The sequence below is a fragment of the Mauremys reevesii genome, linkage group 2 (genome assembly GCF_016161935.1).
Source record: "Mauremys reevesii isolate NIE-2019 linkage group 2, ASM1616193v1, whole genome shotgun sequence".
Lineage (NCBI taxonomy): Eukaryota > Metazoa > Chordata > Testudines > Geoemydidae > Mauremys > Mauremys reevesii.
The window spans coordinates 170,049,086-170,073,366 of NC_052624.1; the positions used below are offsets into that span (position 1 = coordinate 170,049,086).

Genomic DNA, 24,281 nt, shown 5'->3' on the forward strand with positions numbered 1-24,281 from the left:
AAAAAGGATGCAAACCATTATTACTCCATCTGGTTGAGATGCTCAGTCATCACGTGTCTGGGAGGCCAAATAATGTCATTGTCAGCCGGTAACTTACAGCACAGAGACAGCAATTTACAACGATTCTTTATTGAGTACTAACAGGATACTTAGGGTGGCACAAAAGAAGATATGAGCCCTGCCTTAAGGAGCTTACAAGCCACTGCAGATTCCCATCTCAGAAAAAGCTAGCACAGACTCCTACTGGCTCAAGCAGAGAGGATGCTCTTGTGGTAAAACTGCTCTTGTGGTAAATCTATGCTGCCCATAGATAAATATCTTCTGGATTCAAATCTCCCTCCCCTGGATGCTGGCACAGCCAGATGGTGCAAATGGTTGAATGGCATCCATACAACCACCTCCGTACAGCCATTGTGTCTGGACCTGCTCCACAAATACTGTGCCAGGAAGTTGCTGTTTTACAAAATGGTGATCTCTGCACAGAGTGACCTTGCACACACCGTAGGTCTAAGGTCACACTTTGTGGAGGTCACCATTTTGTAGATCAAAATAACGGTCTCTTGGTGTGGCACTTGTGGAGCAAGTCCAGACGTGTTTGGGGGCAGACAGCATCAGATTGCGAGCCGATTCTGTCCTGTTGGACCCACGACCCCATCTGCAGAGTGCACTGTCCCCAGGTTGGGAACCGTGGATATGTAGCATCTGGACTCCCAAAATGGGCCATAGCTTGCAACAGAGAGGAGGCATGTATGTTAATAAAGTAAGCATGAAATAATGATGAAAATTGAAATAATTATTTGCAGAGTTGCACACTTGCAGATGCATACCTAAGTGTAAATAGACTATTGCAGGAATTTTCTACAGTACTTAAGCTATAGCACCTGTTCTAAATAATCCCATCCCTCGCCATCACAAAATGTATTTTCTCATTAGTATTACCAAAACCATTCTTTCACATAGCACAGATAACGTTGTTCTGTCTTTAGACCCTCTTTTACTTGCTTAAAATTGGCTTTTGAGTATTTTAGGCTCCTTTTAATATTTTCTTTAATTAGAGACACTAATGCTAATTGAAATATTTTTATGGCTTTTGGAATTCCAATTAAAACAGATTTTTGCTTTGATGCAGGTGTTTACCTTCAGTGTATGTAGCACAAATACTGCAGCATTGTGCCAGTACCTGAGAATGAAGGAGTTAACATAACTATAAACCACAGTGAAAATGATTAGTCTGTTTTCATTTTCCAGGATCAGTAAATTACATGAAAGGAACAAACAAAATAAGTTAGATTTTTCTTTTAAATTCAGTTAAAATAATCTAAATTGTTTTTAATAAACACAAGTAAGGACATCTTAAAAATGATTTTTAACTTGTCTGTGTCCTTTTAAGTAGGTATGATGATTTAAAGTCCTGATTCAGCCAGGGAGTTACGCATATGACTAACTTAAAAAAGTTGGTTGTCTCATTGACTTCAATTGGACTACTCGTGCTTAAAATTAGGGCACATGCATAAATACCCTATTGAATTGGATGCTAGTTGGTTTTCCCGTGTTAAGTTTTGCCTCATGAATTTCTATGTGTGAAATGACATTTTCACAAGTACTTGCAGAAGTATGTGAATTTGATCATTGGTGTGAAATTTTACAATTTCCACAAGAGTAACACTGTTTTCTGCTGAAATTTTGCCATTCTGGCTCAGTCTTAGATTTTGCTAGCAACGCTGCTGATTTTTGTAGTTTAAACAACACTAGTTAACCATCAACTGTGCAATAGGCAGGTTCTGAGGTGAAAAAAATTGTTACTTTAACTAAAAAGTCAAATTTGAACTGAAACCAAAATAAGTATAGTTTTTGAAAAAATGTGGTAATCTACTATGGCTGAGAATTTTTTTCCTGAGTTCTATCAAGTAACGTTGAGAATGGCCATTGTGGGTACAAATACTTTCTTCTTAGTAGAAGTATTTCTTGCTTTTACCGTTTTTCTCTGTATGTGACCAAAATTGTTGGCTTTTGTGGGTCAAAGCAGTTAAAAGCAAGATGATTATTTGAAGTAGCAGTTGAGTGACTGATAGCCAGCATATGTGTGGTTGTCTGTAGTGCAAATCTGTTATTTTACTGTTTGTCTAGTCTGTGAGATCCGTGACACGTCACTCTCACATATATTGTGAAAAATAGGGTACGATTCCTAAATTCATATTTGAGTTTTACTCAGCCACATACTGGTGTTTCTTTAAATATTTTCCACTGATTATGCATTTCTATAAAGCAGTTTTTCATTGTCAAATCAGACACGCTCCTGACTTTCACATAAAGCAAAGGTCCTGTAGCAAAAGTGTGACCCAATCATTTGTTGCTTGCTTGCTTGTTTTTTTTAAGAAATCTGAATAAATTCCTAATGAAATTTCTAGCCAAAATCATCATCTTTCCCCATGACTCTGATCACATCACTTCCTCCTCAAATCACCATCCCTTTTTCTTTCCCCTCTCTTTCTTTTCCACATGTAATCCACACTGCTCCTCATTTTCATCATCAAGGCTTAACACAACTCTGCTCTACCTATAAGGGCCAATCTCATTTCCTCTTACCCACCTCTTGCCCAGTGTTCCATCCAATTTTCTCTCCTAATTATCTGAGACATTATCCCTCTTCCGGTGCACTAACAGTCTCTTGCTGTCTTTAAATCTCTCCTTAAACCCGGCTTTTTTGCCAAGCTTCAGGTCTCTGACACTGTTTGATCTCATTTCGGCGCCTGACTATCTATTTGTTTTATTACTCTACTATTTTGTAAGCTTCTTAGGAGGTGGATCTTGTATTATTATTAAATTGAATTATGGCAGCAACTATGGACCCTAATTGGGAATCCAGGCACTGTTGGTCTCAGTGTTATACAAGCATGTAATAAAAAAGACAGTCCAAGAGAGTTTTCAGTCTAGGTTTATGACAAGCCATAACAGGTGGAACAAACTGGCTGAGCAGTGAGAAGAAGATAAGGTGCTTCTGGGAAAAGCAACGAAACATACAATCAAGGTTAACTCTCCATGTCCTTACTAAGGTGCAATATAAATATTAATGCAGATACCCAATTCATAACTCTGATTGAAAACCTGCAGGTATTCACCATCTCTAAGGAATTAGTGCCTCGAGTACTGTCAAGGATTGTGGAATCTGTTGCTGAAGAACTAAGTCGACTGATGCAGTGTGTGTCATCATTCAGTAAAAATGGAGCTTTACAGGTAGATAAAGACTCTGAGTTTCTGTTTCTGAGTTGAGAAAATTGGAAATACTGTAGCTAGAAAGTGAGAGAGAGAGATTTCCCCATTGTTATTGGACTGTAGCGTAATAGCCTGTTTGTATTCAAATGCAACCAACAGCTGTTGTAGAAGTTATATTTTTACCCATTATTTTACAGCAGCCAATTAAATATTTTGATTGTGTTCTTATTTTTGTCCACAAAGATTTTGGTTTTAATAATGTTTTTAATTGTATTTTATAGCTTGTTTTTAAATCTGTTGGTATTAGTGTGGAAAGGCCAGTGTAGCGATGTGTCATCTTGGTATATTATTCCACTGTTTGGAGAGAGAATAAAAACATTTCCTGTATTGTACGACTCCAAAGGAAGGCATAGCTGCAAAATATCTGCAAAATGACATCACTACAGAAACACTTGCAAAAATTACCATTAAAGAAAGTCTTAAAGATCCATTTATCAAAAGTCATGCCATTCCCATTTCAGATTAGATGAACCAGTACTAACAACGAGCAAATGAATTGTGACCAGAGTACAGTATTTTAATAAACAGAGGTGGGCGGGAATGTGTGCTGGCCCATTGTTTCTAACAATTTATTTTGAGTGCTTTGCTTGTGAAATTAAGTTTCCCAACAAGCTTCAAGGAAGGGTAAGTTCTTAGGGTTTTGTAAATAACTATAACCCTGGTGCTTCATTAGTAAAATATTTATAGAATACATGGTTTAATCACATTCTTCATAGAATCAGATCCAATAGTTCTTACTCAGACAAAACTCTTAAGTCAATGCTTTTGAATCTTTTGACTGAGGAATACCAATAGGCTATATATGGTCTGTGAAGTGTTTGTAGTCCAGTCAATTAATTGTACATCTTAAAATATCTTCATATTCAGGTTTTACTTCAATTCTTCCATGTCTTGTATTTAAAAAGCATGTTGAGCTTTTAAAACCCATGCTTAATAATGCAGATAAAAGAAATAGAAATCTGCAGCCAACACCCATCTTACTGTTTTTTCAGATTCATTTTAGAATTCTAAAGCACTGAAAATCTAAACGAAAATTGGTTTATTTTTAAAAATATATTACACTCTTTGTGTTGAAGATACAATGTAGAGTATTATCAACTTAATGTTTAAAGAGGAGGTCCATAGACTATTTATGCTTTTTAGTTAGCAATTAAACTTAATTGGAGCAGAAGACTCCATAGCCTAGTGAAATTACAAGGGTGGAATTAACTAGTGAATATTTAAAATGTAATTACATGTAAATGTGTTAAATACATATGGTATTTCACAAATGTGACAAGGAGAGAAGGAAAATATTTGAGACCGAAATGTGATATGATGTAATCCACAGTGGTCTGATACAAAGGAGCTTTGTGTTCCATATTGGCATACATGAGCATTCTGGTAGTTTACCTACCATTAATTGTGCATATTTTCCAAAAGGGATTTTGGAGGGATGAGGAGTTGTATAATTTTGTTAAAGGCAAAATCTCAGGACTATATTCAAATATCTGATTTTTGTTTTTAAATCAAGCTTATGATTTTTTTAAACAAATGACCTATACCGTGTGGCAGGGTCTTTCAGATTGTGGCAGTGCCTGATTTGAACTCATACCATGGAAGAGGTGGCACTTTACCAATCTGTGGGTAAAACAGATATTTTAACACTGCCCTGCTCACTTCTGATTGCTCCATTACTTTGAACTAGTTCTAGAAAAGTCTAAAGAAAAAAGAAAGCTCCCTTTGACTCAACAGGCACTTTCTCTGACATACTGCCTCTCTAAGACTTGCAGGAACTACCAGCTGCCATTTGATATTCTCTCCAGCAGTCTTGGCATCTGGTGTGGGGAAATGTAAATATTAAATCCCACCATATTATAAACCTTATGTACAGTTTTGATTTTAAATATATTTGTAATACTTCCCAAATGCTGTTAGTAGAGTAGCATTTGAGGGAGAATTCATGTGGGAAGGACATCTTGTCACAACCACGTAAGGTTGGTAAATAAAGGCTCTGCACAATTAACTTTTGAGTTGAATAAGTAGCCCACCTTTTATTGAACTCACTCCCTGAACCCATAACTGAAAGAATTGTCTCTCCCAGCAGAAAAATTTGTCAGTTGCATTCACTTTCTACCATTCTGGCCATAATCAACCCTCACTATTGATAGATTGATTGTACCGAAACCGGTAGGATATAGACCGTACTAAACTGCTCAAAAATACCCATTCCCTGTGGAAAGAACTGAGCTTTGACAAAAGATGCCTCAATCTGTATTTAACAGCCATTCCCCTGTTCCAGACACTCCCTACATATCCAGGCTTCACTCACTCCCCAGCCTTGTGCTTGATGTTAGGCATAAACTATGGCTTCTGATAATGTGCCACTACCACAGTGGGCTTTTGCCTCTTAAAACTGAAACAAAACTACACAACTTAGTGTTACGTTAAAACCCAAGAACTCAAAATTTTATTGGTGGCAGAACCAGGGTCTAAAAGCACCTAAGGCACCCAGCTCTCAAAAATCCTAACCCATTCATCCTGAAAGAACCTACAAGATGTTCAAGAAAGTTGAGACGGCCCATCTATGCTTGCCATTTTCCTACAAGAGAAACATTTCTCCTTAACATAATATTGGTGGTCAGCTAAATCCTAATGCTTACCAGGAAGTCCTGCACCCTTAACGCACAAATCTATGCTGGCTGCCTATATATCAGTGCCTATATAGCAGGGAAAAATAAAAACTCTGTATGTATGATATATGTATAAGATATTCCCAAACAAAAGCCTTCATTACAGTTGAAAATAAATATGTATGTTAGAGTTTAAAAACCTTAATTAGAAAGTTGACGTGGTTATATTAACTTTGGTTAAATTTGGATCAGTCTCTGCATTTCATGGTTGGATCCACCAGAATCTCTGTAATGGGCTGAACAAAAGCTGATTGTGAATTATGATGAAGTTTGTGGCTTTAATCCATTTCTAGAAAGAAATGTGTAAATGGGATTTTTAAGTATTGATCAAATTCATGGTTTTTACCATCTTCACATAAAATCCATGGTGGAAATTATTTCAATGAGAACAAAGAAGATCTCTTAAACCCTGCTTGATTCACTTTTACCTCAGAAATGTACCCAAACTTCATTTTCCATCATAGCCTGCTTAGCTTGAAATTGACACACAGGTACATTGCAGAGGTAAAATCCCCAAGCCTGTATACCCAGCAAAGTGACAGATGAGACAAGTGGAGCAGAACCATCTACTTCCTCATCCGAAGAAGAAAATTAATTCAGCAGCAAAACCCAGACTAAAATGTGTATTAACCGATTTTTGTTCTCTTGTGTTTTCTTCCTCTCTGGCCAAACTGTGCTGTAAGGTGCTGGTCTTGCCCTGTAGAAAGCAATAGCTAAAGGTAGAAAAGCATGGAAATGCTATCTCAGAGCAGAAAAAGAGCACCAGAGTTCATGCTTTGGCACTGTTACTGGGAGACCGCTCTTTGTTTGGAGACAACTACATAGTGATTGGATAAACAATTTGACTTCAATTTCACAAATATGTAATAGTTCCTGTAGCACTTCCTAACTGACATGGCAGAGTGGTAACCAGAAATACAGGAAACAAGTTATTGAAGTTAAGGCTGCTTAAAGTTGCAGTGTGCAGTAATATTTTGCTTCTGAAAACAGGCGAGAGGCTTTGTGACATATATGTTTAATTAACCAAAGAATGTTTTAAATTTGTAACAATGGTTACATTCTGTCTCTAGGCAAGGCTTGAAATTTGTGCATTGAGAGATGCTGTGGCCGTATACCTAACGCCAGAAAGCAAGTAAGATGCTAAGTAGCTTGTGCTCTTGATTTAAAATGAAATGCCTGATAAATATGAAACAACCACTAAATACAGTTTAAATATTTGTTTAAAGAAATTTTATTTCAAATTAATTTCAAACAATGGCATACTTTGAATACTCCGTTGTTAAGCTCATCTCTGATAATGGGAAATATTGTTACTTTTATGATCAGATTTTGAGCAGTATCTTTTCATCTAATTTGGGGAGTATTGCTTCCCCGCTCTCCAAGTGTCTGGCAGAGATAGGGATCTGGATGAAAACAGTTTGGCATAAACACAGATGGGATAAGATGAAAATGCTGCTTGTTGCAATCAAAACAAAGCGATTCACAGTCTCTGGGTCTCATTAGGCTCCTCCTGGTTCCTGGACTCCCCACTACAAGTAATGGCCAGGAATACCTTCATTCATCTTCTATTGGCCAAAATGTACCCTTCCCACTTGAATGCAGATTTTGACACTGTTACCTACAGCTCTGTCAACCTAGCACTTGACTACTGTAACACCCTCTATGTAGAACTCTTGGAATGGCCTGTCTCTTAAGTACAGCAAGCCAGTGAGAACATATACATCTGTACTTCGTACTCTTCATTTCATTCCTGCTCACTTCTGGGTGGAATTCAGATTGTTAACTATTATCTATAGGACCATAAATGACTAAGACCGGTTATTTCGGAGACTGCCTCTTCCTCTATGGCCCCTCACATGCTGTGTTCAGCATGAATATTTTTCCTGTCAGTCTCCAGGGTTTATCTGGTATCAGGTATTTTCAGTGGCTGTGGAATTTCTTCAGGCGAGAAGTCTACCTGAGCCTATGGCTGGCTGTGTTCAAATTATACATAAGCCTGAGGTGTTGAGTTGATAATGTGTTAATTTAGCTCAATCAAAACATTTCATAAATTGAAGTATGTATTCATGGAGATACGGAGGGAGGCCGTGAGAGAGAGTTAAATTAAAATTAAATATGTTTGCATTACAGCTCAAGTTTTAAGCAAGCTTTGGAAGCCCTGCCGCAACTCTTAAGTGGAGCAGACAAAAAGTAAGTGTACTTGTACTTTCTTTAACATTTATAATACCACTCGCAAGAGCACTGTATTTTTTTTTTTAGTGCAGTAGCAAGATAGTGGTGCTGAAGAATAAGTTATGGCATTTGACTTTTGTGAGTCACAGAATGGCAGCCCTGATTCAGGACAAAGCCCTGATTCAGTGTGGGATGTTAGACCTAAATTTTACAGCAGAAACTTTGGCTTTATGTTCCCTAGTCCAGTGTAATCAATAAAGTATCATTTTTGAGTTACAGTCAATTATAGCTTTTCACGCTAATTTTCAAGTTTCAGTGTGCTGTATTGTCTTATTCTGTTGAATACCAATAACTGCATTGGAGAAATAGCCAGGGAGGAAAACTGAAGCTTTGACAATTGGTGTTTTCGGGAACTTGGAAGACAGTTTTGTTTGGTTTTGTAATCCAAAGGCTTTAAATAAGAGGGGAATGTAGGGCTCCTTTAAATTCAGAAGAAGAGGAAATTTAATTCCTCTTTCCCCATCCCAGCAGCCCTTGACAAAGGCATTCTGCCATGCTACATCTAAACCAGTATCTATACAGTGGTGGATAAGCACGTTAGCTTGATGTTTAGACTAGACTAAAATCAGAAATAGTCCCGACATTTAAATTGTCATAATTAACTTTCAAAGTTAACATCCGTTGCGGTGAATGGACAGATTCATGTTTCCAGACCTATTGTTTCAGGCGGTCAGCAAATTCAAGCAAATGTTGCTGTGTTCATTTCCACTGTTTTTTCACAACTGTAAGGGCTAGAAACTTAATTTTTTTCCTAAATGAGAGCTTAGATTCTGGAATACAATTAAAAACTAATAACTTCTTTAAAAATAGCCACTTATACCATCATCTAATTGTATTATACAAGGGCCCTTGATACTGGCCCAGAAGGATTCAGATCTGAAGATGATGGCCACTGTGACCCCAGTCTAGCAAAGAATTTAAGTATGCACTTAGACTAAAGCATGCTAGTAATGCCATGTGATAAATGGGCCTACTCACACATTTAAAGTGAAGTATGTTATTAGTGCTTTGCTGGGTTGGGGCCAGAGTGCTCAGCACTTTACAATGTTGCGCCCATAACGAATGTATTTACACACACAAACACACGCACACACATCTCAGAAAAACAAACCTGGTATTGGTTTGTGTTCTATGAAACTGAAACCAAAGAGGTGTGAAACATTTGCACAGAATCCATTCAGACATCACCTTAGTTCAATATTCTGTAGACACAAGCAAAAGATGCTTGCACAGCTACAAAATTTGTGAACCCTGCCTCGGGCCTCCATCCATTTAGCCAACAATTACTCCTTGCTCCTGTCATCCACAAGCCTCAAGACCTCTCCTCACCTTTTAGAGCTCTCCAGGAGGGTCTGAAGATAAAAAAGGAGCCTCTTTGGGGTTAAGGAACATTCCCCTTTGCAATTGGAGTTCATCGAAATTAAACTTTCAGACAAACCCATAGGGCTTGGTATGTTTTCAACCACTGTGCACTGAACTACAGAGGGCGGTTCACAAACAAAGCACTGTACAGTTTTTACAGCTCTGCCTCCACCCAGAGGGCAGCTCTGAGGACCAGAGAGCTAAGGATGTGTTCTATATCTTACATTATTTCCCAGGTATGTTACCGCTACATCTGTAAACTCCCCACACCATTGATGACACAATTAGAAATAATTATGTTAAATGTATTTTTTTATGGAATAATTTAGAGCTGCTGGTGTTACCAATAACACACTCCATGTAATATTGAAATATAGCCTGCGTGTGAATGATGGATGTCCTCAGTAGCCTTTCCCAGAGGTGCTATTGGGGAAGTGGGTATTAATTTGTGCTTTCACTCGTTGACCCTAGGATAGACACGCACCTGTTAATTTTACAGCACACAACGTATTATTTGGTTTTGGAAGGAAATGATTGGCAGCTGCTTAAAGGAAACCTGCAATGGATTTTAGAAAATTGTGTGGGCTGCCCTTTCTTGCGGCTTTTGATGTAGACCTCCAAGTTTGGGGGGTTCCCCCTCCCCCAAAAATGCGTAATTTTACCTAAGAAATAGGAATTCTGATTTTCCCTGGTTTTGCTGGAGGAATTTCTTGTCACGCTGAGATGTTCAGTGTGATCTAGTTAAAACTATGGGAGCACTGAATCTTTAACAAAGACACCCTGTCACAAATACTCCATATGCATTGTAGCTGAAGAGGAAAGATGGTCTGTGGTTAAGGCACTCGACTATTGTTCAGGAGATCTGGTTTCGATTCCCAGCTCTACCACAGACTTCCTGTGTGACTTGGGACAAGGCACTTAACCTCTCTGTGTCTCAGTTCCGTATCTGTAAAATGGGGGTGATGGTACTTCCTTTCTCCCATCCTTTCTCTAATGTTAGACTGTAAATTCTTTGATGCAGGAACTGTCTCTTATTACATGTATGTACGGTGCCTAGTGCAGTGAGATCCCTAGTCTCATCTGAGGCCTCTAGCCATGCCTGTGACACAAATAATTACCTTGAGATCAATAGGTGCTAACATAAACAATAAAGCATTTTAAATAGCCCGATGGAAAATCTCATTACTTTGCATTTGCTCAGCTTTCAATCTCTTGACTTTTTTGATCTTGCCATTTCACTAGTTCTCCAGGCATCATAGAGTCTTCCTAAGTAGCAAACCAGGGTTTAAAAAAAAAAAAAAAAAAAAAAAAGTTCAGACCACATTATTATGTGCTGCTTCTCTGAAACCTGAAATTATTTTGTTTGTTTGTTTGTTTTCAGGGTGATAGGCACTATACAGACACAGAGAAAGAAACATTTTCTGTCCAAAAGAGTTCACAGTCTAACTAGACCTAGACCATAAGGAGGGGGAAAAAGGGGGGAGACTGGGAGAAACAAGCCTACTTTTTCTTTTGCAGGTCACCTTTCCAATGAAAAATTATTTTTGAAGATAGCATTTATATGAAGGCAAAAGCATACAACCTCTGAGGCTATGTTCTTCCATGAGCACATAATTTTTACTGTCCCATTATGCAGCAGGTTAAATATAACATGTGCTTGTTGTACATCTAAACATCAGCTATATATGTATTTGTAAACCAGTGCCAGCATTTGATCTGATTTAAGTTGACCATGTATTTGAGAACACAGAAATAACTGCTAAAGCTTTAAGTAGGGTTTTCCTTTATTATCCTATTCAGCCACATAAAAACAGGCTCCTTGTGATACGTTCTAAAAGAACAAGCTTGTGGGACTATAAGAAAAAGTGGCAAGTTAACACAAGCTGATCCTAATATTCCCGATGCTCCGCTACTGATTCCCTGAAAGCTGCTGCTTCCAGTATGTGTCTGTTAGTGTCACTGCAGTGGAATTTGTCATTTTCCTGCTGTATTGTGAAAAATTATAAGAATTTTCATACTAAAATGAATCAGAAGTCTCTGTGTTTAAGTATCTGGTCTCTAACAGTGGTTTATACAGGATCTGTTACCAAAGGATGTAAAACTACTTCAGAGCACTCAGTTGTCTGACATGATACTGTGGGAGGGTAAGAAAGTACTAGAGGAGCTTGAACACAAAAGAATAAGATTTTCCTTGCATTACCCACAATAAGTAGTTTAAAAAAAAGATTAAAAATAGGTGTACATCTACAGTACCTGCTTTTGTAGTAGTGCATATTTGTTCCTGGTATGCTATATTGGAGAAACTTAACTATTTAATGTATACAAAAATATTACTTCCTTAATGTGTCCAAGGTCAGAGAGCTTGGGATATATGCCACATTAATTACCTTCTAAATAAATGGATAAACCTAACTTGCAACACCCCAAATCTGTAAACTCCAAACCGCCAAAGTTATACAATGCTTTCTTTTTTACAGGTTATTAGAAGAGCTACTAAACAAATTTAAAAGTAGTATGCACCTGCAGCTCACCTGCTTTCAAGCTTCTTCGGCAATGATGAAAACATAGACAACAGCAAAATACAAGCAATCCCACAAAAGAACACAGATAAACATACTCCCATTACTCCAGACTGTTTTCATTTCCTTTGAACACTTAGCAGAGTACTTACTCATTGGAGTGGTGTTTCAATTTACTGGCAAGCAATGGTGTGATTCATGTGGTGTAGCCTTCAAAATAAGACAGATTATTAGAAATGCCACCGTAAAAAAGATTATCTATTGTTTTTCATCGTATCAAGGCAGTTAGATGGACTTTGCTCTAATATCCTCTTCACAGCTGTATGTTTATAGAGAAATCTTCATTTGTGTGCTGCAAAGTATATTTCATTTGTTAGAAATATATTTTGAAAATGGGGCATGTTAGACATTTCTGAATATCTCTGTGTATCAGTTTGAAACTCCCTGGACACACAGGAATGCTGATGAGAAAGGATTTGTATATTGGCATGTTGTATAAACTATCCAGATGCATACTACAAATGTTACAACCTGCAGATGGCTCTAATACACATTCAAATATAGTATGCTGGAGAAGGAGCTGCATGTTTAAAAAATTTAGCACTTTAGGTAATTTCTCTGCCATTGTCTTCAAGTGCTCACAATTCTGACTTCTTGGTGGTTTTTTAAATTCAGCTGATCTCCTGGGCAGGGCAATACTGTGTTGTCTATTCCAGTTCAGTCAGAAAGTGAAGGTTAAATATATAGCCAAAATATAGCAGTATGGTTACCTTTTCAGTGGCCGCTTAACAGTTAGTGACTACTCTGCATTGTAAATGCAAGCACCGCAGTATTTTAAATAATCTAAATCTTCACTAAATCAAATTTTCTTTATTGGTTAAGGTCCAGAAGAGCAAACAACTTCTCAGATAGTCAAAAATAAGCTACCAATAGTGTAGTGTAGGCCACTGGATTTTGCTGCTTCCTTCCCACTTCCTCTCCTGCCTTTTCTTCTTTTAGACTTACTCCCTCTGTCTGCCATCCCTCCCTGGTTGTAACATTCTCATCAGGAAATACTGAATTCCTGTTGTGAGTGGGTGGAGATTAAGCAGACCAAAGACAAATTCTGCTGTTACTGCCATAGGTGTGTAATCCTAGAAGCTGTGTATGTATTGTTGCTTCTCTACTGACCCTAAGGACTCACATGCTGTGACTTAATGTAAAGTACAGGAAATAAAGATCCCATAAACTAAAACAAATATTAGTTAGTATAGGCTGTTAGTTTGGGGGGCGGTTGTTTTTTTTGCTGATCTACTAAACAAATAATGGCCAATAATTATCTGCTGTTTATGTATTTAAAGTTATTTTGGCCTGATTTACAGAAGCCGTCATTTGAATTCACAAAACATTTTTAATGAATCACCAGAAATTCTTTATCTTGCCAATACGGTTAAATGCTTTAATAATAAAATATAGAGCTTCAATAATAAACTATGAAATATTGTAAGAAACAATTTGATGCCTATATATATGGCTAAATAAGCATTAAGAGCATTTTAATGAAAATCTGAAACTTTTTAAGTGCATATGCTTATTGAGGGAGTATTAAACAGTTACCTGGACCACTGTTGCTTTCCTAAATATGTTATCTAACCTAAGCTGAGTATGTACATTTATAGTCACAGTTTCTGGTATGATTGTACAGTTTGTTAGACCTGTAAAGGCACTAACTTCAGAATAATAAAGTGGTGTTTAAGCAAGATGACCATTAACTTTTTGTGAATTCATTATTTTCGAAGAATTTGACCTTCTTTACATAATATCTGAGGTTTTATATTTGCATCAGCTGGGTTGCAACATTTATGAAGCTTTTATGCTCAAGTAAGAAACATCCCTCAGAGTGTCATTATATTGGTCACTTTATGTAACAAGAGATTGGTTGTTCTCTTCAAAACCTAAGCCAAGCCATTTACTTTTAGTTGGGTCTTTCTACAAGAATGCTGAATGTTACTGACAGAGAGGCTAAGAATAATGGGAAAGGGATTGCATGCTACTTGAATTAAACATGGTGAGGAAAGGGGTCATGAACCAGTGTAGTACAAGAGTATTAGATTTCAAGAAAGCAGATTTGGGGAAAATGAAGAAACCTAATGAACAAGGTGCAATGGAAGAAATTATTAAAATCCACTTGTGTGGAAGAGGGGTTAGGAATGCTACAATACCATAATTAAGGTACAACAGACTACAGTTCCTCTGAAAAAGAAGATTATGAGGAACAAGAAGTGGTCAATGTGGCTTCAGAAGGACCTGTTCACAGATATAGTGAGTACAAAAAAAAACTTTACTGGAAATGGAAAAGCATTGTGGGGACCACACCCGAATATATAGTCAGATAAGACTTGAAGAGAGCACATATGCAGATGCGCGCGCACACACCCTTCATGATAGCAAAAAGTGTTAAGAGTATTTATAAGGATGTATGGGTTAATGGCAATACTAGAGAAAAATTCAGCCAATTAGTAAATGGACCTAGATATTACCCTGAGAGGCCTCTATAAGGCCAAAAAATCAGCAAGGTACTTAAGAACATGCCTGACTTCAAGTGTCATTGGGACTGCTCACGTTCTTAAAGTTATCTATGTGCATATATACATCCCTTCTGAATCAGCATCTAGATGCCTAAGAAAAATTAATGAGGGCTCTAAAAGAATGGGCTGGGATTGTTGGGGGTCTTTTCATCTACCATTTAAAAGAAAAAATAAACTTGGGAAATGAGGAAGTGACAAGAAGCATGTACAAGTAGATCTTCATTAAAAATAACAGGTGCAGGACACCTTGAAAAATTCAAATACACATCTCAGTGCGTCCAGCTGTTATGCATCTTAAGGTGTTAAGGAATTAGCTCACAAAGGGGTTGTCCATGCGAGAGGGGTGTAAATTCCAGCACATGTTAGGGTGTTTTGCATTACCTGGTCCTTGTGGACCCTGCTGGTGCACAATGAAAAATCCCTAGTGCGTATTAATGCAGTCCTGTTTCAAACAGTACTATGTTAATGCACACTAGGGAGTTTTTATTGTGTGCCAGCAGGGTCCACACATCATACCAGCTAGTGTGCCCCAAACTAGTGCCCGCTAGAATTTACGCCACTCTAGTGCGAACGAGTGCACTGGGTAGATGAGCCCTAATTTACTGAACTACTGAGAATTACTTTTTTGAAAAGTCACTGTTGATTGGGGAGGTACCTAAAGATTGGAAGAAAGCAAATGGGGTACCGAAGTTAAAAAGAAAAAAAACATAATCAGGGAGGAGTGACTCAGTTAAATTGAACGTCAGGCCTTAGTAAAATAATGAAACAAATAGGGAGACAATCTATAAACATACAGAGGATAGTGTCATCAAAAGAAACAAGCAATGTGTGAGACTGAAGAACAAATCCTGGCAAACAAACCTGAGTTTTAAAACATCTTAATTAATAGGCTGTGGAAGGTCTAGAGTACGTCAATGAAATTTGCAGATAATAATACCTGATAGAGAGTTGTTGAACACTCTTGAGGCAGAGAAATAATACAGACGAACCTAGAAGATTGGAAACATGGATCAAAATCCTGCAAGCGTTTACACACACTCTTAACTTTATGACTAGGCAGGGAACTACTCGTACTTAAAGTGAAACGTGTCAGGGCCGTGATTTGTGGCTCAAGGATGTCGAGCAAATTCTGCCCACCCACATGCATCAAAAGCCTTAAATATACCAGAACCAGTACAAATTCGCTATCTGACAGCAAGAAGGAGGTGAGACGCTTGTGCTGGGGGGTCTGGGGCTGGACATTTTGTAGCTCTGTGAGGCTCTCTGTGCTGTAGCACAATGGGAGGGGGAATGACTGTGGGATTGAATTTACCCACTTACCAAACCATTGCCAAGCCTACTGCATCCCTGAGGAGAAGTGTACTAAAGGTGATATTTTTATTCACATACCCTATTGCCATGCAACTATTGAACCATTTATTTCTGGGTACATCCATTACCAGAGAGAGAGAGAGGCGGGAAATCAAAGAAGTGACAGAAAATGACTAAAGTACAACACAGATTAATCTATAAGGCAAAAACCTAGAAAAAAATATAGCTAAGGTGAGCAACAAGTCTGGGGGAACAGAATGCATGCCTGCAGACACTTGGAAAGTCTAAACACCAAGGGAGGGAGGGGCATTGTGCAGAGTGATGCAAAACTAGGTGAAATGGGGATTAATGAAAAAGACAAACTGGATTAACACAGAAAATTTCCTGACTCAGAGGTCTGTGACTTGCCAGGAACTTGCTGGAAGTCCCCTGCCTGCACACATTTAACACTTGACTGGTTAAAGCATTAGAAAATTTATTTTAGAAACTATTTCTGAACTGACCCCTGGGGTTTTGAATTAAGTGGTTCAAGTGTTTTTTCCTTAAATGTGATTTTGTGACATCATGCAAAAATGACATGTCCTAGAGATTAGTCTGGCCTTGTGAGAAAGGCAACATCAAGACAAGAATTTGGCTGTTACCATGGTTACATGTGATCTTCAGTTCCTTTTAGAAAAGACAACATACAAATATATCAAAATTCCTGTTAGATTGGGCCTCACCTAAAGCCTACTGTAATCAATAGAAAAACGCATTGACTTCAGTGGGGTTTGGATTAGTCCCATTGATAATTGTACATGAAAACCCAGGTGCCTGCAGAAAATTTACTTCCAAAGAGACAGTTAACGTCTGCCCCAATCTGGGGTCTCACTAGGGAATGAGTGGGCCCTGCAGCTTTTGTATTTGCTATAAGTGTGGAACCATTTTGCTCTAGCGGTGATTTAAAGGGCATGTGGCTCCCCGCAGCAGCTGGAGCCTGGAGCTCTTTAAATCACCGCCAGAGCCCTGCCACCGCTACCCTGGGGCTGCAGCAGCAGGGCTCACCAGCGATTTAAAGGGCCTGGGCTCCGGCTGCTCCGGGGAGCCCCAGGCCCTTTAAATCACCACTGGAGCCCTGCCACCCCTACCCCGGGGCTGTGACAGCGGGGCTCCACCGGTGATTTAAAGGGCCTGGGGCTCCCCGCAGCGGCTGGAGCCCAGAGCACTTTAAATCACCGCCGGAGCCCTGCCGCCCCTACCCCAATATAATGGGGTTTCAGCTATAACGCGGTAGGGATTTTTGGCTCCCCACGACCACGTTATAGTGGGGTAGAGGTGTAGTTGTGAGAAACTTAAATGAAGTAGCTAACTGCCTCCTTCCATTAGTAACAAAAGATCTTGCTATTTTGGGACTAATGAAATTAACAGGGTAAAGCACACTTTTTTCTAAGTGCAGCTGTTTGTCGGTTGTCAAAGTGAACCTTTTCTGATCAGAATATATAGGCAAAATGTGTTTTCTTTTCCTCATGTTCTCATTACATAAAATAGTGTAATCAATTGTGCTGCAACTTTCTTCTTGTATAGAAAATTCTCAAACAAATTCCTTTTGAGTTGGATGGTTTTGAAAAACTTGAAAGAGGAGGATCAGAATAGAAAGTGGAATTCAGCTTTATCTGTAGCAGATCTTGGTGCATACTATATACTTATGATCGGCTTTTAGACCGTTTGGCATCTTTCTGGATGAAACATCTGTAAATACTCATTGTCAATAACAGATTGAGAGAACAACAAGGTGAGAGATATTATTTGAATTTGGTCTTAAATGGAACCTCCTTGCTTGTTTCTAAATATTTGGATGATCTAGGAACAACTGGGAGGTCCTGGTCTGTCTCAATTTCAGTGCCATGGGGGGTTTGTGCGTTAACATTTCTGTTAATTCAACAAAAGTATGTTGAAATTCTCACTGTGGTAGAAGATCCTGCTTCAGCAAAAAGAGCACTTTCCTCATTTTTTTTATTTTTATTTTATTTAATTTGGTCATAAGCAGATTTTCAGCATATACTATCAAATCAGATCGCATATAATGCAAAACTAGCAAGATGAGAAAATCCTCATCACTGCTCATTACTCACATTTTTCTGATGAATTTTGTTCATTGAAGTGGCTTGCATTTTTTATATTGACAAAGAGGTGATTTCCCCTTTCAGCTAATCTTTTAGATATTCAGTAGATAATTATAAAATTGAAATGCTAATGTGCTTCTTAGCATTTTTGGGTTGTGAGTTAAATAAGTAGATAGGTTCACAGAGAGATTTGGGAATGAGTTAGTAAAGCCAGGACAGCTCTGAAACGTTATAAGGTAAATGTTTGAATGCAACTTTTCTAATCACAAAAGCATGCATGCCTGGGGAGACAATCTCTAAATTTTTCTGTTCAAGCATTTGAACGTCAGACTTTCAAAGTGGCAGAAGGTGATCCCTCCATCCAAATTGCACAATGACATGTTAGCTATGATCATCTGAGTTTATAAAATGCCACCAGCCAAAAGATAGAAGTAAACCTCAATAAAATCCTGCCGGTTGTAAGAAGAAAATCTATCATGCATTCTGAAAGCTGGCAAAGTAGTAATGTCTTTGAGGCGAACACCTTAAATTCTTCAGCACAAAGAGAGAGGTAATGGATCAGACCGGTGGTCTATTTACTATCCTGTCTCTGACACTGGCAAATACCTGCTGCTTTAATAGGTTATGTGCTAAAAACTGTGGTCAACTGCTTATACCCTGAATCACCAGGACTTATATCCCTTCTTTAAAAAAAAGTGGGGGAAGGGGGGTATGCTATCTAATTTAACTGGATACTCTCCTTACCTATATAAACACTGAATACTTTTTTTGATTCTTACTAAGCTGTTGTCCTTGATGATACCTTTTGACAATTAAATTCCACAGGTTAAGGAGGTGCTGCATATATTTTTTGAAATATCATCATAAAAGAATGGCAGTATCATACCTAAATTGTGTACTGTGATGTGACAGCTGGGGTCAGGGTGCGGGCACTGGCTGGTGCTGGTGCCCTGTGCCGTACAGGAGGTCTGACTAGATGACTTGGGGGACCCTTTTGGCCTTAAATCCTATGAAAATACCTCTGAATTATTTTCAAAAGCACAGCCCTAGCTCTCGATTTTAGGTATTTAGGCCCCGATTAGCGTAGTATCTGGGCACCTGACAATCTATAATGTATTTTCCATCACAGAAGCTCTGTGAGGCAACGTACTATTATCCTCATTGTCCAGGCCTGGAGTTAAGACACGGAGGGGGGAAGGACTAGCCCAGTGTCATTTTAAAAGTCGGTGGCAGAGCACTGACTTGAACCTAGGTAGCCCAAGTACTAGGTTAGTTGAAGGGTGGCTGTACTAAAGTGTCAGCTTGTTGACACACGTTCACATAATAAGCTATGCCTGTGTGTATAAAGACACGCTCTTCATAGTGCAACATCCATTGAGACTAATGGGAGATCTGTCTGCTTGCAAAATAAAGGGAGAATGCCTCTTTGAAAAGACTCTCTTTTCTGTGTGGCCATTGACTGAAATCTGCAAGTGCTTTGTATTAAGAATAAGTCTTGGATGTTACTAATAAACCAGATACGTTAAACTCAACTTCCTATCTCTTGCAGCTGGTTCAATGACATGTCTTTTGGCAACATTAGACTTTCTGAGATTATGATTTGGAAAAGTTTCGGATTGTCTGATGTCTTGCAGCTTTATGTGATTCCATTGCTGGCGCTGTATTAGACCTGGCAATGTAGGGTTTTCTGGACTCTCATTGAAATCAACCTATCAGAGTAGTACTGGTAGTGTCCTTTCTCAAGTGGAAAGTCTGGGAGGCCCGGTTATGTAGAAAAACCTTGACATCCATCCATCAGTTTTGGTATTTGTAATAGATAAATGTATAATAAACATATGGAGAACTAATGAGGGCTCAGAAAAATGTGGTGGTCTCGTATGGATGGTTGGGTGTCTTTCCTCTGTGTTGCTGCAAAAAGGCACCTGTGCCAAGAGAACTTCCTGCCAGAAACTGCCTCCTCAGGAAGCCTGAAGAATCTGCAATTTCTCTTCATACATAGTTTCTCACTAAATCTTCCCATAACTTTCTGTGGGAACCTGAATCCATCAGTTCTTTGAAGAGTGTCCCTGTGGGTGCTCCTGTTTAGGTGATTGCTTGTAATCAGAGATCTGTAGTAGCAGTGCCTGGTTGGGTCGCACATGTGCTGTCCCTGTCTCGCGCCGCTTCAGGTGGCTACATAGTGCCGTGTAACCCCCACCCCCACCCCGTTCCTTCTCTACTGCCTTTGGCTTGAGTCGAAGCACTTAACAGCACCTCTGTACTTTAACCTAGCTAGTCTAGTTATTTAGTGAATAGTTCATTGTTGGCTAGTTTATAATTACCTCTCCTTCATCGTTTATTTCTCTTTAAAAAAATCCCTTTTTTCTCTATTAGGATATTAAGTTTCAGTTGTTAGTGAACTTTTAGATTAGCATATTGGCCTCCCTCATGGGAGAAAACTCTTCTCTGAGGGGCATGCCCGGCTCCCCGGGTTTTAAACACTGCCTTACGTGCAGACTCTCTACCCCAGTCTCTGATGAGCATTCACAGTGTGTCCGCTGCCTTGGCAAGACATCCATCCTGCAGAAGTGCTCACACTGGCATAACCTGAAAGCCTGAGCCAGGAAGGCAAGAGACCTGCAATTGAAACTCCTTATGATGGAGGAGTCTCTGCACCTCGCATCTGATCCCGGATGCCAGTCTCTCATGGCAGCCTCTGACAGAGACTCCCTTTCACAGGCTCAGGCAAAAGAGGACTCCACCAAGAAGGCAACTAAAAAGAGGGCTCAGACTTCCCCTCCTCGGGAATCCACCAAGAAACACCATTCTCCAACTTAGCAGACCCTATCGGTACCAACTGCACCGGGACCTTCCACCTCTGAGGGACCATCCAGTATTGTGGGCACTTCACAAGCAAAGACCCTAAGCAGGCTAGCTCGGACAAGCGCAGCAATGGGAAAGCGAAACCCTCTGGCTCAGTACCATTGGAGCTGATGAGGCACTCGGCACCAAGCAGCTCGACATCACTTTAGGCTATGGTGCCACCTTCTGTCTCCACAGTGCACAGAGTCCTATCCCTGGCACCAGCAACTGCACCCCAGATGTCAGTACTACCACCAACACCTTCGTCAATACCATTGCTCTTGGTACCGCTGCCATTCCTTCGCCACAAGAATTTCCTAGTCTCCTCGATGCTGGACTCTCCTCTCCTCGGTATCGACCTCACTCCAGCAGTCTCCATACAAACCATCTAGATTTGCTCCTCCCTTTTCAAGTGATGAGGATGATGAGGATGAAGGAGAAATATAGTCCTCCCATCATTCTTCACCTCCCCATACATCTGCCAGAGCAGATCCATTGTTACAAAGGGACTATTACCTGGGACCTGAAACTCAGAACTGGTACAGACATCCCTGGATGCCACCACCCATGCCTTTCCCACCACAGTGGCTATACTGGGACCCATTGACAGCGTACCACTGCAGATGCACTAAGCAGAACATTTTCCCAAGACTGGAGTACTATGGAATATATTCAAACAGTGCGAGTCCCCAACTATAGACCTCTTTGTGACAACTCAAAATGACAAGTGCCCACATTTCTGCTCCAGAGTGGGATTGGGTCCCCGTTCCCTGGGCAATGCTTTTCTCATCAAATGGGACACCTTCCCTCTGGCCTTTCCTCTAGCATGGGTCATACACAAGATCAGGACAGACAACTCTAGAGTCATTTTAATAGCCCCCACATGGCCCAGGCAAATGTGGTTTCCTTATCTCCTAAAGATGGCCATGTTCTCATCATGCACTCTTCCTCCTACCTCCTCTCCTCTCCCAGTATGCGGACCAGGTTCACCACCCCAATCTGGCAAGACTTCACCTCCAGGGATAGCTACTCCATGGCTCTGAGAAGCCAAAATGACCTGTTCAAAGTAAGTAAGAGACATTCTGTTAAATAGTCATAGACCAACTACTCAACTCAGACCTGCACAAATGGAGGCGCTTCAATACATGGTGCAAAAATAGACAAATCGTGGTGGTTTCCTGTTCTTTACTATAGGTACTGGACTATATAGGAATTTAAGAAATCGGGCCTCTCCATGAGTTCGGTCAAAGTACACCTCGCAGCTATCACAACGTTCCACCACAAGATGGATGAGTTCTCAATTTTCACTCACCCAATCACCAAGCATTTTCTCAAGGGCCTTCGTAACATCTACCCCAAAATACGAACCCCTACTCCATCATGGGATGTCAATCTGGTGTTACAAGGCCTTACCCGACTCCCATCTGAACCACTAGCAACATGTTCTCTACTCCACCTTTCAATGAAGGTGGCCTTCCTCATCACCATCATGTCCCCTCAATGGGTAGGGAACTGAGATCCTTCACAGTAGCCCCCCTCCCATATAACATTCTTCAAAAATAAGGTTACCTTAAAACTGCATCTCAAGTTCTTACCTAAGGTTGTCTCCTCATTCCATCTTAATCAGCCCATTCATCTCCCATTGTTCTTCCCAAATCCCCATAGGAATAAATGAGAACCAACACTCCATACCCTAGACATCCGAAGGGCACTAGCCTTTTACATCGAGAGAACAGAGACTTTCAGAAAGTCACCACAATTATTCCTTTCCATCACAGAATGATCAAAAGGAGATGCCATATCTAGACAGAGGCTATCTAAATGGATCTCCGGGTGCATTAACTTTTGTTATCAACAACAACAGCTGCAGCATTACAGCTGTGCCATTGTAAGGTCCATAGTGTAGATGTAGCCTAAAAACCCCACCGGGGACCCACACACATTCCCACCAGAGTTCTGTCTGCTTTGATAGCCTTCCTTAACAATGTCCCAACTATGGACATTAGCAAAGCAGCAACCTGGGCATCAGCCCACACCTTCACACAACATTATGCCATAGCAGTGGTTCTCAAACTTTTATTTTTCCACGGACCACTTGAAAATTGGTGTGGGTCTCGGCAGACCACTTAATGATCTTTCCAAATGTTGTTTGTACCATTAACTAACTATTGTAAAGTGCTTCAGATAAAAACACTATATAAAAAAATCTTAATAATAATTAACTTTTTTTGTTCTACAATTAAAAGCACACAATTCATATTTTCATATCAATAGTTTTACCTTTCTAATGCGATGGATGTGCCCTCTCCCCCCACTGTGGCAGCCCCCAAGCTGAGGCTGGGAAGGAGGGCCATCTCTCCTCAGCAGCCACAGCCCTGGAGCTGGAGAAAGTCGACGCTTTCTCTGGCTGCCACAGCCCTGCACACCCCAAATTCTCCCCACTCCCTCTTCTCACCCCATTGCCCCCTCCCATCTACCCCTTATTCCCCCCCAATGCCACCACCTCACCTTACATGTGTGTCTTCTCCAGAGTCCAGGCACCTAATTAGTGGAGCCAGGCCTGTGTGCACCTTAGAGGGAACTATCCGCGGACCACCTAAATGGAGCTCGCGGACTACTTGTGCTCCACAGACCACAGTTTGAGAACATCTGCCATAGAGCATTCATCATCAGATGCTCTGTTTGGACTAATGGTTTTATCATCCGCCACGACTGCAACTCTGAAGCCCCTCCCTTCCACTGAGGGGTGCTGTTCCACAGTCACCTAAAAGTGAAGCACCCATAGGGACACTTGTTGAAGAAGAAGACAAAGAGAAGGTTACTCGTGCAGTAACTGAGGTTCTTTGAAATGGTTGTCCCGCTGGGTGCTCCACCTACCACCCCCCTACTTTGGAGTTTTCACACTAGATACTTTGAGGTACAGAAGGAACCCTGGGGGGAGTGGGTGTCGCAGGGTGCTATATAACCGCCTGAAGCAGCATGAAATGGTGACAGCAACCCAACCAGGCACTGCTACTACAAATCTCTGGTTACAAGCACAGGGGCACTCCATCAGCTCAAGTGGAGCACCCACAGGGACAACCATCTTGAAGCACCTCAGTTACTGCACAAGGTGAGTAACCTTCTCTTTGCTCTGCACCTGTAGAAAACACCTAGAGCAGTGAGCATTGTGTGTCATATGTAGGCTTGGAAAATTAGATTTTTATCAGTAAATGTCGGTAAACGATTTCACCGTACTCAGTCTGATAAAAAAAATTTCCATTGATAATAACTGACATTTATATATAGGCAAAGAAAAAAAATGCTGCTTGAAAACATTAGAGTTTGAATTAATGATATATACTTTGTATATTTTGGTGTGTGATGCTGACAATTTGTGTTTTAATAGTTATTAACTTCTCG

The 24,281-nt window shown here is 40.0% G+C and overlaps 1 protein-coding gene across 2 annotated transcripts in view; it reads left to right on the forward strand.

Moving 5' to 3' along the window:
- The window catches only part of EXOC2 (exocyst complex component 2), a 200,628-nt gene that overhangs the window by 170,162 nt on the left and 6,185 nt on the right, over positions 1-24,281 (forward strand). Inside the window, exons 25-28 of one of the 2 annotated variants that reach the window (XM_039524308.1) lie at positions 3,112-3,234; positions 7,016-7,077; positions 8,076-8,135; positions 12,017-13,802. In XM_039524308.1, the coding sequence (XP_039380242.1) occupies positions 3,112-3,234; positions 7,016-7,077; positions 8,076-8,135; positions 12,017-12,107 (336 nt within the window). In that variant the 3' untranslated portion in view covers positions 12,108-13,802. Of the gene's footprint in view, positions 1-3,111; positions 3,235-7,015; positions 7,078-8,075; positions 8,136-12,016; positions 13,803-24,281 lie in introns of those variants that run through there. The other variant, XM_039524307.1, reaches the window with a different exon arrangement.